The following is a 13,190-nucleotide window of genomic DNA, read 5'->3' on the forward strand; positions in this document are numbered from 1 at the left end:
GTTTGAACCTGCAGAGAGAGGCTGATGACCAGTGCTGAGGCTCTTATTGAGCAGACCCAGTCATAACATGTTCCTGAAGATAGGTCCTGTTAGTAGCAGATTCATTTGTTGCCCATTATTCCCTCCTCTGGCCTATTTATTGGTTATATTATCATTTGTGGATCATATTGCCATGTGGCTTTGAGTTATAACTTAGTGTCACATCACAGCCACTTTACCTTCCCATGAACAATAAAAGCTGGTGCAAAGTAAGAGAAGCAAAACCATGCAGGAGATACAGAAATGCCTGTTTCAGGTAATCCTGCTCTCTTTCCTTCCTGTTTATTAAGGCTAATAAATAAATTACGTTCATTTCAGAAGGGCATAGAAGAGATTTTTGCCATGGCCCCCTTTGTTGGAGAACTTCCTTCTCTGCCAGACATCAGTCTTTGTGAGATTGGTGGCCCCTTGCAGCCATCTGTTCTTGTACATTTTTATTATGTCATACTCAAAGACAAATATTCATAGAAGCCCCTCTATGTGCTGAGTCCAGCTACTCTCTAATGTGTTTTAAGTTTGCGAGCATATTTTATGGAGGGTTGCAGCCCTTAATGCAAATGTGTAATGGGAGCTGTAAGTCTGCACGGCAGGGAGAAAACACTTCTGGGGCCTGATTTTCATTTATGCTTGTGCTGGCTGCGATATGCTGCACTGGCAGTGTAAAGGGACCTCAGAGTGGGTGCCAAGGGTGTGTAAAGCCTCAGTGTATTCTTAATAAAGCCACAATATGAATGAGAATTCAGTCTGCCTGACTTATCAAGGGAAAAAGCCCAGGAAACAGAGCAGAAGACTCTCATGGTGGTGATTTTAAGGACTGCAAAATTTAGCTTTCCATATGCAGAGGTGTGCTGGAATTATGACTGTCCCTTGTGTTGTGATCTAATCATGATTATACACTGTATTAGTAACATGCTAGAATGTGAGTTATTGGCATTGGGGTTTTCAGAATTCCTGTGGCGCAGTTTTCTTACTCTTTGTGCTTATATACTATGGGGATACTTAGGGAAGGAGATTTATGAATAGGAGTGCTGCAGAAATAAGGGTTTGCACAGTACTTGGGCTGCTTGCATTGCTCCCCACGCGGAGAGGGAGCTGCAGCAGTGGGGTTGCTCCTGGCTGTGGGGAGGAGGCATCCTCCTGCCTCTCCTGTGCCAGGCCTGGCTGCTGGAGTTTGGTACCTGGAGACTGATCTGACTGAGGTAGTGGCAGCCAATGGATTTGGTCAGTAGGGGCTGCTCCTCTTACAGTATGTTCTGTCAGATGGAGCTTTGAGTAAAAACAAAGCCATTTTAGTTACATTTAGATAAAACCCTGAATACCCAGTGGAGAAATCAACAGCAAATTACAAGTGATACATTGTACTGCAAAGATGGCATTTCAGGCTTGGAGGGAGCCCACAGGATATTTGTGACTGAATAGCAAGTGTGGTGTAACCAAAAGCCTAAAATGCTCATCCAAGGAAGGCTCACCTCCCTCTGCCCAAACTCAGGTAAGCGTGCCTCCCAAAAGACAGCTCAATTCATTAAAAGGGTAAAGCCAACAATCGGCAGCTTTGATTTCGTAAGTGCATGTGTGAAAATCCAGCTGCACGTTCAGCAGGCAGAGCTGGGATGTGGGACAGACTGTGCAAAGTTCACCAGCCAGCACCTGAACTGTCCAGCTGCCCATCGTCATCTGGGACAGCAAAATGTGTATCGGGGTGGTTTTTGTTTTCCATCTGAAGAAGCAATAGATTGTCAAGTGCCAGAGAGGAGACCCAAAATGTAGGTTTGATTCCAGGAAACAATGTCTGAGGAGTCTGCAGAGAAGGGAACAGATGGGATTTGTGTGTAGGAGCCTCTGCTGCCCAATTTGTAGACCCCAGCTCTGTCCCAACCTGCTGTCCCTAGTCTGCTGGGGCCGTCTTCCACCACAACTGTCCAGCAGATATGGGAGAGAAACCTAAGAGACAGCTCTGATCGCTCAGGTTTACTGAAACGAGGAAAGGAAAAGAGGGAGGAGTGCCTGGAAAGCACAGGCTCCGCCTGTAGCCACGGTGTCCCTTGGTAGGGGCCATGTCTGGGTAGGGCAGGCAGGTGCGGAGATCTGTGGCACAGACGGATGCTCAGCTTGGCCCGGCAGATGCAGATGGTGGCAGCGGGATGGAAGGATGGGGCTCCACTTCGCAGGGCTCTGCTTCCTCAGGGCTCGACTCCCCCAGGCAGGGCAGCCCTGGGGGCTCCATGGCAGGGCCAGGGCACGGCAGGGGACACAGAAGGGCCCATCGGCCACCTCCCTTTCGTTGTTACTATGCCAGACCCTGATTGGCCAAGAACCCTTGGGCCCCCGTTCCTGATTGGGCAGAGGAAGTTGAAGTGTGTCACCCTGGTGTCTGATTGGTCAGTACCTTTGGGTTACTTTTGAGACCAAGGCTCTAATTGGTCAGTGACGTTGGGCCTAAAGGGTGCTCAATCAGGCAGCAACCTGCCTTGGGGCCTGATTGATCATGGCCCCCTTGGGTTCCAGTGGGTCCTGATTCCTGATCGGCCAGGCACCCCAGGGTCTCAGTAATCCCCGATTCCTGATCAGCCAGGCACACCAGGGCACCAGGAAGCCCTGACTCCTGATTGGTCAGGTACACAGGGTCCCCGTAACCCCTGATTTCTGATTGGCCAGATCCCCCGCGCTCCAACCGCCCCGGGGCGCTGATTGGCCGGGCTCGCCGGGCGCTGCCGCCCCCTATCGGTTGCCATGGGAGCTGCCTGGTGAACTCTCACCCGCGCGCCGCGGGTCACATGACCGGGGCCAATATGGCGGCGGCCGCCGGGGGCTGATCGGCGGTGCCCGTCGGGCCGCGCCGCATCCACCTGCATCCCGGGCCCGCCGCCCGCTGCCCGCCCGCGGCGCCCGCGGCTATGCAGAGCGGCAAGAGGGGACCCGGCGGCGGGGGCCGGGAAGAGGTGCGTGCTGCGGTGGGGGCAGGCCCGCGCACCGTGCGTTGTCCTGGGGATGCGCGGGGAGCGGGGGGATCGGGCCGGGCCTTGTGTACGGGCGGGGGGCGAGTTGTTTAAATCCGCGTCCTGACGCTTCTCCGCTGTTGTCTCCCTTCTGCAGACCTTCCTGCGGGTGCGAGCGAACCGGCAGACCCGGCTGAACGGTGAGTGCGGCCCCCATCGCGCCCGCCCCTCCGGAGAAGTTTCCGGAGTTGGGCCGAGTTGTGTGGCACCCCCGCGCCCCCCACACCGCGGGCCGGGAGCCGCCGGGAGCCGCCAGCAGCCTCCACGTGCCGGGGCAGCCCCGGGGGCGTTCGGGTGAAGCCCCGAACTCACCCCCGGCTCCCACCTCCGGGATCCCCCCAGCGGGTGTAAAACAGGCCCCCAAACCCCTGTTTTCCGTGTGGGGACCCGGCTGCTGAGCTTTCACAGCTCACATGGCTGAATCGTGCAGGAAACTTTTAAGAAGCCTGAGTGTCATCTGACGTCATGGTTTGTTTTGTTTGGGTTTTTTTTTTTTCCTCTCAAATCCACTGGTGCGGTACTTTTGTTCTTGTATCTGTGGGTGCTCCCAACAAGTAAGCAACTATTTCTAGTGGACAGCGGCCTAGTATTAAAAACAAATCAGACGTTGCTTTAAGTAAGAGCAAGAATGCCCATCTCTCTACATTCAAATTGAAAAGAAAAGCTGAAAGGAAACTTTTTTATTAGAGCCAAAGGAGTTGAAACTGTTCTCAAAGTTCAGAGATCAGAACTTACCATGTTCGCAGTAACAATGTTCTATCATCTGTTTTTTTACTGCTTGTAGCTACTTTAGTATGTAACACTAAGTCAGAATTTGATTTTTCAGGCTAATACAAGTCTCATTAATCTCAAGCTTCTTGATGATAGTTCATTATAACACCTCTGATGTTGTGCTTTTGGAGTTTATTTGGAAGAAGATCTATTGAACAAAATAGCAAAAAGGTTTAGAATGTGCTGATAGCAAAATGAATTTGCTTGAATTTGAAGCCCTCCATGTTTAGTGTACTCTTAAGCAAACAGAAGCTACTGATCCAGATGTTTGGTAAATTAGACATAGCTGAATTCAGGGCTAGCTTCAGGATTTTTAATTATCAACCCAGAGGGCCAAAAAACTGCAAACTCCAGAAAGTCTGTTTAGTCATAGAAGAAAGAAATAAGTTACCTTGCTCCAGTTACAGGTAACTGCTGGCAGGTGCTCACTCTGCACAACAAGATGAGTGCAGAGTGCTGGCAGGCTGACACAGAGACTTCAGATGGATCAAATACACCGAGGTGCTGCTCTGTGGTGACTTGTTTTGTATGACCGAGGTCTCTGGAGTCAAGGATGTCAAACTGTTCCTTTATCTTAGTTGGATAGCTAGGGCTAAGCTCTCTCCTTCCACCTTTTTCAGGCCAACAGCGTGCAGTCACCTTATTTAAAATATTTTTTTAAAGTCTGAGCCAGACTTGTGGAATTCTTGGTGTTGTGGAGTCATTCAGTATGAGATGAGGCTCTTGGTGAGAGCGTGCTCTGCTGAACTGGCTCAGTAGTGCTTCGTGTTTTTGTCTCCATCCTGAAGTAGGGCTGTGAGTGGACTATGATCTGCTTTTGGGAACTCTTCTTGGCCTGTCCCGTTGGATATTTTTGTGAACCTGTGCTCAGGGGTTCTAAAGGGAGGCAGGTAGTTTTGTATAGCTTTTGCATTGTTTTTGCTGGGTGTTTTACTCTTTTGTGGTACAGCCATATTCCAAATGAAAGAGCATACATGCTGCCCTGGTAATGCTGGGGTTTCCTGTCCATTCTCTTCTTCACCCTGAGATGAAGAGGGTCCAGATGTCAGGGAGAGCTGGCTGCAGAAATTCAGGTGAAGTTCTTTGGATCCCAAAGGTCAGATTAGATCAGAGCTGCTTCCTTCTGACTTCAGCTTTTTGTGACTGATTACTGCTGTTCCCAGAACATACTTGTCTGCACCCAGCCAAATGGTTGGGTGTGTTCTACTGCTCCTTTCTCTGCATATGTCTTTACATTTGTACTTATGAAATCTGCCTGCTTTTTAGTTTCTTCATCCATATTTGTTTTCACCGTTGCAGTATTTTTAAGCTTTGCCACCTTATTTTTGAAGAGTAGTTTGAGCAGAAATGCTTTAGATGGAGACCACTGGAGTTCTTAGTGAAAAAAACTCTCTTATTTATCTATATCTGATATTTTAATAAGCTTCTAATGAATCATGCCGCTTTAGTTTACTAATCCTGATGATTTTGCATGAATAGAAGTTGTATAGGACTTGTCCAAAGACAGGTGGCTCTTTGTTTCATATTCTCATCAACACACTGCAGAAACTTAAGATATAGTAAATGCAGTCTATGAAAAAAATCTATTTCATTTGTTTTTATTATGTTTTATGTGTACTTTTCAATATTGTTGTAACCAGTTTATCTTCATATTTCTGAGTTCTAGAAGCACTTCTGGAAACTTCTCCCATAAAAAGGGCTCACAGTGTTTGCTCTTCTTCCACATTGTCCTTGACACAAATCTTGGCTGCCCAGGCTGTTGGTGACTCAGTCTTGTTTGGACCTTGATGTTTTCCATCCTGTTGTGTTCATTTGGGAATGTGCAAAAGGAGCTAAGAGAAGAGAAGGTAGATAGGGAAATGTCTTCTGTGATCTGCTCTTAGCCTGGCCACAACATGATTAGATCCTGATAGTAACATGGTTCACACATAGCTGACTGGCCAGAATTTTAATTCTGTAAGTCAAACCTATGACTTAAATTGAGCTGTAAGTAAGGAAAATGCATTTTCAAGCACAGGAGTAGGAGATTAGTGTTCTGTCAGGCTCTTGGTTGAATGTTTGTATCACAACTTTCCTGTCAGCCTCAGTGAGTCAACCCTGCACCTCTCACCTGTGCTAAACTCACTTTCCAGAGGTTGTGTCCTTGTGAACCCAGGAGTATGAGGTGCTGGTTCCTGATGAACCTGTGTGATAAAGGATGCATTTCTTTCATTTACCTTATTTCCAGTGTTACCAAACTGGAAACTTTAAGCCACCCTGTAAATTGATGCTTGTGGAGTTTAGCAGTGCAGAGCAGGTCAGGTAGTCATTCAAAATTAGAGGCACAAAGTTTGGCTTAGTGTATCAGAACATGAGTTCAGCAGGTTAAGTAGGTACCAGCCTCAAAGAATAGTGTCAGATTGAAGGTTGCTAAAAATCGTCTGTGTGGAACTTCAGCCATGCAAATCTGAAAGCTGCACTGAGACCCTTTTGTGAATCTGGCCCTTAATGTTCTTTTTCAAACAGATAAGCAGCAAATTGTACTTAAGGTCTGAAACTGGTTCCTTCTTGATCATCTGTTTTCTTGCTTTTGCTTATTCTTGAGATGGCTTTTTGTGCTCAGCCACTACTGATGTTGTTCCCTTGCATCAGATGCAAGGGATGAGTTTTATCATTCACAAAAGCTTTTTGTGACAGATCAAACAAAAGTCAGTATAACCACTCCTCAGGATCCTCTAGTAGACTGCAGAGAGCAATCTTGTCCTTTGACTCAAATTTAGGATAATTTCCAGAGTTTACATTCTCAGGTGAGTTGTGAAGTAGGTCCTTACAAAGCTCCATTTGCACCTCCCTGAGAAGGTGAGTCCAGTTTTGGTGGTTACCCTAAGCCTCTCTCCCCAAACAGACCATGCATTTGTTGAACCGCCACCACCATGTCCTATGCTTTTGTAGCTCATGGGTGGGGGAGGAATAAAGATGGATGATTTTCACTGGAAAGGAGACAAAAATGTTTCCACTTAATTTGATTGGCCTGCCATTGCAGGAGCTGCTAATGATGTCTGCATAGGACTCAGGGGACCACTCAAACTGGTGGAGGGAACCATAAGAGATATTCCTAGTAACTTAATCATCTCCTTTGATGCTGCAGGAGAGGTTGGTGCAATGTCTGCTGCTAGATGCTGTGTAAGAGCACTTGTGAGCTAATTAGTGCCCTGTCCTGAAGGTGAATTTTTGCTTGGGGAAGGGAGTTCCAGTGAAAACTAAAATCCATTAGCTTTTCTTACAGGAAGTTTGGCTGGACTAGAGAGTAACATGATCTTTGCACATTAATGAGGCTCAGCCTTGATGAGGAGAGGCCATTGTTAGAAAAAATCCTCGGTCTCTTCTGCCAGTAAGGCAGTAGTGGTGGGTTGGCTCCTTGTCTCTTTACTTGTGGGAAGGCAGGGACCAGTGTGCCCTCAGCAGCAGAGGCTTTGTCAAATGCAGTTTGGCTCCTCTAGTGCAAGCAGACTCACCTTGCATAGCCCCATATTAGAGAACTACATATTGATGAAGGGAAGAGCAATTTCTGTAGCCAGCACAGCTCCTAGGTTAAGTCAGAGAGCATAACAGAGACCCCTTGCAGAGGATCCCAGTTCTTGCTCACCTCCATGTGCTACTTTCTCGTTCATTTCCTGTGGTGACTTTAAACTCCCTGAGTGCCTGATGGTTTCATATAATCTGAAGAGCATGCACTTGCAGCAGGAGCCATGTGCAGGGTAATGTACATCTTTAAAAGTGAGGCCTCAGAGGTGCTGGAAACCCTCTGATAGCCTAATAATTATTATTAATGCTAATAAAAATTGGTGAGCTCCTCACCTCCTGGCAGAAGGTTGGAATAATAACTATGGAGTCTTTGTTCAGCCAGAGGTAAGAATGGGTCAGGTGTATGCAAAAATCTCCTTCCCTGAGTTCTGTCCTCTTTGTACATCCAGTCCTCAACTGGCTGCATTTTTATCTTCCTGAATTACAGGAGGGAATGACTTTTTCGGTTTTTTTCCCCTCTCCATGCTCCTGCGACAGGAGTGAGGGGGAGAGGGATTAGTGAGCTAATTAGAAATGATCGCATCTATCAACACTAATTAGCAATCCTGTGGTCTCACTTGGTGTTCTTTTGAGCTGCTCCCCTTCGGGACAGCAGCACAATCAGCCCTTGCCTTTGGGGCCGCTCTGTCCGTGCGGCGCTGATTGGAAGTGATGGCCGGGCTGCGCGTGTCGGGCGGGGACAGCCCCGCTCGGATGTGCTTTCCAGGCTGCTCCTTCCGTCCCTCCTGTCACCAGGGGCACCCTTGGCCTCCCTGGGCACGACACTGCCACTGCTAATGACCACAGAATGAAAATGGCAGGGCGATTTGTTTTCAACACCTCTTTCCTCCAGTGGCTTTTTCACTTGTGGCGTTGCAGCTCAAAGGGCTGCTTCTCTCCAGAGCTAAATGAGCCAAGAAGGGGGCTGGCTGCTGGGTCTGGTGTAGAGCTGGAGCAGAGCGAGGTTCTCTTCCCAGTTCTGCACTAACATTTCAGCAGCAGATCAGGTGCTTGTTCTGGCAAAATGGTCCCAAGAATTTAGCAGTAGAAGACCCAAAATAAGTTGTCTTCCTTTTGTCACTGCTACAATGCATGGACTGGAGGATGGCAGTAAAAAACCCATAAAAATACTAATAAATTCACCAGGCAGACTGCTCTAACTGAATTGTTTGGCCACAGGGAGTCCTACCAGAATAATTAAACTGTTCCCTCCCTGCATTTCCCTGTTAAAAACATGATGAGGTGAGAGAAAATTGTGTCTGTGATCAGGATAGAGAAGGCTTTGTTTGTTTCTCTCCAGATGGGTGTTTGCTGAGGAATGCTCAAATCCTGTGTGATTCTAGCCTCCATCCATATTTTTTGCTGGCTCTACAGAGCTAGTGAGGCAAGCAAAGAGCATCCTAAACTTACACAAAAGAGCCATGCTGAAGCATATAGGTATGCAGTAAACCAGAACTTCAGAAATCTCCTGGGCACTAAAGTACAGGCCAGAAAGTGTGTGCCTTAACTCTGCCTAAAAGAGAGGGTTGTGGAGCTGTCAGAGTGGTGTACCGAACACAAGAGAGGGTTGTGGAGCTTCAGCAAATAAGATTTAAACTATGAAAGCTGTGTTTGTTGAGAGTCTGTGTTGTTCAAAGTGCCAGATAACAAAAACATTCTTGTTTTGGTCTCAAGTTGCTATCTCTTATTCTAGAAATGTCACATTTACAGGATGTGAGGAGTGAAGATGCATTTTTCAGGGAGTTTTCCCACATCTGTATTTCAATGAGGAAAAGCAATGCCTATGGAATAATTTGAAGCTTTCTTAGTGCTGGGGCATGTGAGAGTATGGGGAATGATGAATACTCATAGTTCCAGATTGTGGGAAAGTATATCTTAACCCAGAGAGTCCTGAGTCCAGGGAAGCCAACAAGAATGTCGTGAAGGAAGCCTTTTGGGTCTGTGCTGATGTGTTCAGCTGAAACTTTATCATTCATTTGATGTGTGTGCTCTAAACTGATGCACTTGAGAAAACAATTGATAGAAACTTTCCTGTGCACTGGTCCTTCTCATCCTGGTATTCCAGAAGCTTTCTCTGACTTGTTGGCTGCGGGGAGCTGTTGATCTCACAGTGTTCAGGCATGAAGGCTTTCAGAGCATGCTGCAGTGCTCACAATGTCAGTAATGATTTCTGGCTAACGCAGCTTTTTGGTGGTGTCATCTCTCATTACCACATGGGCTTTCCTTGGGCTTTTTCTTGTCTCTCATTCAGAATTTTGACCTTCCCTATTAATTAAACAGTGACTTTCCTGCAGCCAGTGATTGAGTTATTCAGTAATACCTGCCTAAAGCCATCATAATAAAAGACAGAAGTTCTTTTTAATGCAAATGATTTGGTTCCAGATGTTTTGATCACATTAAACGATGGCTCAAATTAACCAGCTATTGGATTAAGCAACAGGCTACCTTGGCTGCTGTTTCTAATCATTGTGATTCTTAACATATTTGTTTCCCAGAGCATGCTCTCAAGAAGGCAGTGTAGCCTCTAGTTTTCATTAAATAAAAACCATAGAGAGACAGAAGCTATCTAGCATAGGTCTTGTGTTTTTCATAGCAAATATCTTTCTTTTACATAAATATTACCTGCTGCCAGGATGGTGCTCTGATTTTTTGTGGTGGTCTGAGGAGTTTTTCAGGGTGTACAGGTGGCTCTGTGGTCCTGGAAGTGTTTGTTAACCTGAGACTATCAGGTGCTGTGTCATCCTTCTGCATTCTGAGCAAGTTCTTGTAGAGGGCATAGACATGTTAGCGAAAGGGTCTCAGAGTTAGAAAGTAAAATCCAAAACAGGGTTGTGTGGCTTGATCATTCAACTTGGAAAGCAATTTCATGTTTCCAAGGGAAAGATTTTAGCCGTTATAATAATTTGCCATGGGATGGTCAGCAGATACTTCTTCTCCTAGTTATTAAATAGTGAATATCTGCCTCTGTGGAATCAGAGTGCTCAGCTATAGGTTATAGATTCCTCTGAAAAGTGCCAAGTAACAGTCTCTGTACTGTTCATAGAGGTCAGAATAGGGAGTTGCAATGGGATTTTTGGTGTGAAATCTTACCATTTCTGCCAAGGGTTTATTATTTGGAGCTGAGCAAATAAAGACTGGATCAGCAAACTTGACATGTCTTCCTTTTTTGTTTGTTTTCTTTCCCTGGTTTCTCCATGCAGCTCGGATTGGAAAAATGAAACGGAGGAAGCAAGACGAAGGGCAGGTATGTCCCCTCTGCAGCCGACCTCTGTCAGGATCCGAGGAGGAGATGAGTAGGCATGTGGAACAATGCCTTGCAAAGGTAGAGGCGCAGCAGGATCCCCAGCTGCCATTCCCTTCTCCCTACTCCCAGCTCTGTCTGCAGTTGACCTAATGTGGGGCAAAAACTAACATTGCTGAGCTTGCAGGCAATGCTAACTGTCTCCCTAAGATCTGTAGTCACTTCTTTGCTGGGAAGATGGATTCTTCTGGATTTTTCTGTTATGTTGCATTAGTAACTTTTTACTTCATGCACCCTTCTGCTGTTACAGAAGTTTAATTTGTAGATTTTAAAGGTGGAGCTATTGAAGTTTATGAATCTTTCGTAGGACTTCAGGCTACAGGCTGTAGCACAGGAAGAACAGTTCATTCTGATCTGTGCCTTTGACAGCATTAGGATTATTATTGGCAGACTGGGATTTGTAAAAGTTGCATAACCGTGTTACTCCAAAGTGCATTTAAGCAGAACCATTCTCTTGCTGTTCATCCCAAAGACAGCAAGGAAGGTAAAACAGCCCCTGGGGGAGAAAGAGAGTTTTGTCATAGGGCTTTTTGTGTGTGTTTCTCAGGAAAAACCTTCAATAGAGGACTTGTTGCCTCAAGAGGTATGTGGTTTATAAAGAGGTGTATTTTGATCAGCTCCAAAACTATGTTAGAGGAGAACACTTCTGCTAGGGGTCAAAGAATCTGTGGTGTTATGTTCCTCCATATTAGAGGAACTTTGCATGCAAGACAGGGGAATGCATGTTGCTGTGAACACCAACATTATTGTAGGGACCAGACCTTAAATTTCCGTGAGTAAAAATTATGAAATGTGCAACTTGTTTTGATCTTAGGTTGTCAAGTTCTTCCAGTACCTATTTACTTCTAGTTTAGGTTAGTAGGAGCAGGGATGGGAATAAAGGCTGCTGTATGCTCTATACTTAGCTGTCCTGGGAGCTGTCCAGCTTTTCTTCCCCATCCCACCATGAGTTATGAACCCCAAAGAGCCATTTCATGCATCTCACCACTCTGCCCCTGCTTTACCCCATGCAGAGAGAAGGCTCCTGCATGACTGAGGATGACTCTGTGGACATCGAGAACGAGAACGGCAACCGCTTTGAAGAGTACGAGTGGTGCGGGCAGAAGAGGATACGGGCTACTACTCTCCTGGAGGGAGGATTTCGAGGTGCGCTGGTGTTCTGGGGGCACTTGTAAATCATTCTGCTGTGGAAGTTGATCATTACCTATCTTTCAAGGGAGGGACACAGGGATTTCCCTTCCACAAAAGGCAGAATCATAAGCCTTTGCCAGAATGTTAAAGTGATTTCATTTTTTTGTCCCTCTTGAATGACGAGAGTCAAAATTTGTGCAAATCTTGAACAAAGCATAGGATTATTTCTTTCTCAAGGAATGTGGCTGAAGAGGGAATGGGTAGATCATATGGGGAAAATAACATTTTATATCTCACACATAGTAAGAAATACATGGAAATATGTGAAGAGAGGGAAATAGAAATGAAATTGTAAAAATTCCCAGCCTGGAGTGACGAAAGTTGGTGTATCAGCCTCTGGTGATGTATTGGAGGTGACAGCTAAGTCGCTTTAGCACCTGCATAAAATATTAAAGGGCCAGTTGTGCATTTATCACTCCATCCCTTTTAAGGTTGATAAATGAGAATCCAGGAACCTGCTCTGCACCTCCAGCACTGCAAGCCCTTAGGGCTCTCAGACAAACACATTTTATTTTTCCTCCTTCTTTTGCTCCTTCCCCAGTGACGGGGAAATCAGTTACCAAGGAGAGAGTGAGTTATGGCAAAATTTGACCTCTCGTGAGCTTTATTGGCGAATGTAATTTTAGCTAGAAACCAGGCCCCTTTCTTACATTCAGCCCTTTGGCCTCAAAGAGGAGGATTTACTAAACTGTTTGTTGGCATGAACCTGAGGCACTAACGAGAGTTTCTCACAAGCAATCCACGTAGCGCATGCTTAATGAGAGGAAGAATGCTGGCTCCCTTCGTTCAATAAAGAGGATGGGATGTGATCTCTTCCTATATCAGCTTGGATTTTAATTTAAAATATCTCAAGGGGAAAGGCTACTGCATAAAGGAGTTGGTCTTAAAAGCCATCCGTGTCTCAGCTAAAACCAGGCACTCCTGATCTGCACTTGCTTTCCTCTGAAATTAAATTGTAGCTGGGTTATAGCAGAGCAGATGATCAGCAGAGTTGAAGGAGCAGCTTCTTTGGGGTTTAAAGAACCCCTAGTGATGCTCACACTATTACATCCTGTGTCAGTAGCCCAACTTTTTTTTGTGACTGCATGGAGAGTTGTGTCTGTGCATGATTCCATGTAGAGGCCTGAGGAGATCATGCAGGATCTCAGACTGTGTTTATGTAGCATAGACACTACAATCTATAGCGGGGAAGTATGGGATGTCTGTATGCCTCTGTTGTTGTCATCACTGCTAGTCCTGGTTAGAAAAAGCTGTTCGGTTCATTTCTTCCCTTTTTTTGTACATGAGTGGTTTTTTCCTTCACCCCCACCCAACACCTGCATTTGAGGAGAGCACGATCTTCACTTTCT

At 46.0% G+C, this 13,190-nt stretch overlaps 2 protein-coding genes across 13 annotated transcripts in view; both read left to right on the forward strand.

Moving 5' to 3' along the window:
- The window catches only part of RPS8 (ribosomal protein S8), a 301,449-nt gene that overhangs the window by 198,581 nt on the left and 89,678 nt on the right, over nt 1–13,190 (forward strand). The window lies entirely within an intron of this gene.
- Nucleotides 1–13,190, forward strand: part of RNF220 (ring finger protein 220) — a 215,095-nt gene that overhangs the window by 156,767 nt on the left and 45,138 nt on the right. For 6 of the 12 annotated variants that reach the window (XM_056497102.1, XM_056497107.1, XM_056497106.1 and 3 more), the window contains 3 exons: nt 3,133–3,175; nt 10,550–10,671; nt 11,664–11,796. In XM_056497102.1, coding sequence (XP_056353077.1) covers nt 3,133–3,175; nt 10,550–10,671; nt 11,664–11,796 — 298 coding nt within the window. Of the gene's footprint in view, nt 1–2,772; nt 2,979–3,132; nt 3,176–10,549; nt 10,672–11,663; nt 11,797–13,190 lie in introns of those variants that run through there. The other 6 variants (XM_056497109.1, XM_056497113.1, XM_056497110.1 and 3 more) reach the window with 2 other exon arrangements.

This window comes from Oenanthe melanoleuca, chromosome 8 (assembly GCF_029582105.1).
Source record: "Oenanthe melanoleuca isolate GR-GAL-2019-014 chromosome 8, OMel1.0, whole genome shotgun sequence".
NCBI lineage: Eukaryota > Metazoa > Chordata > Aves > Passeriformes > Muscicapidae > Oenanthe > Oenanthe melanoleuca.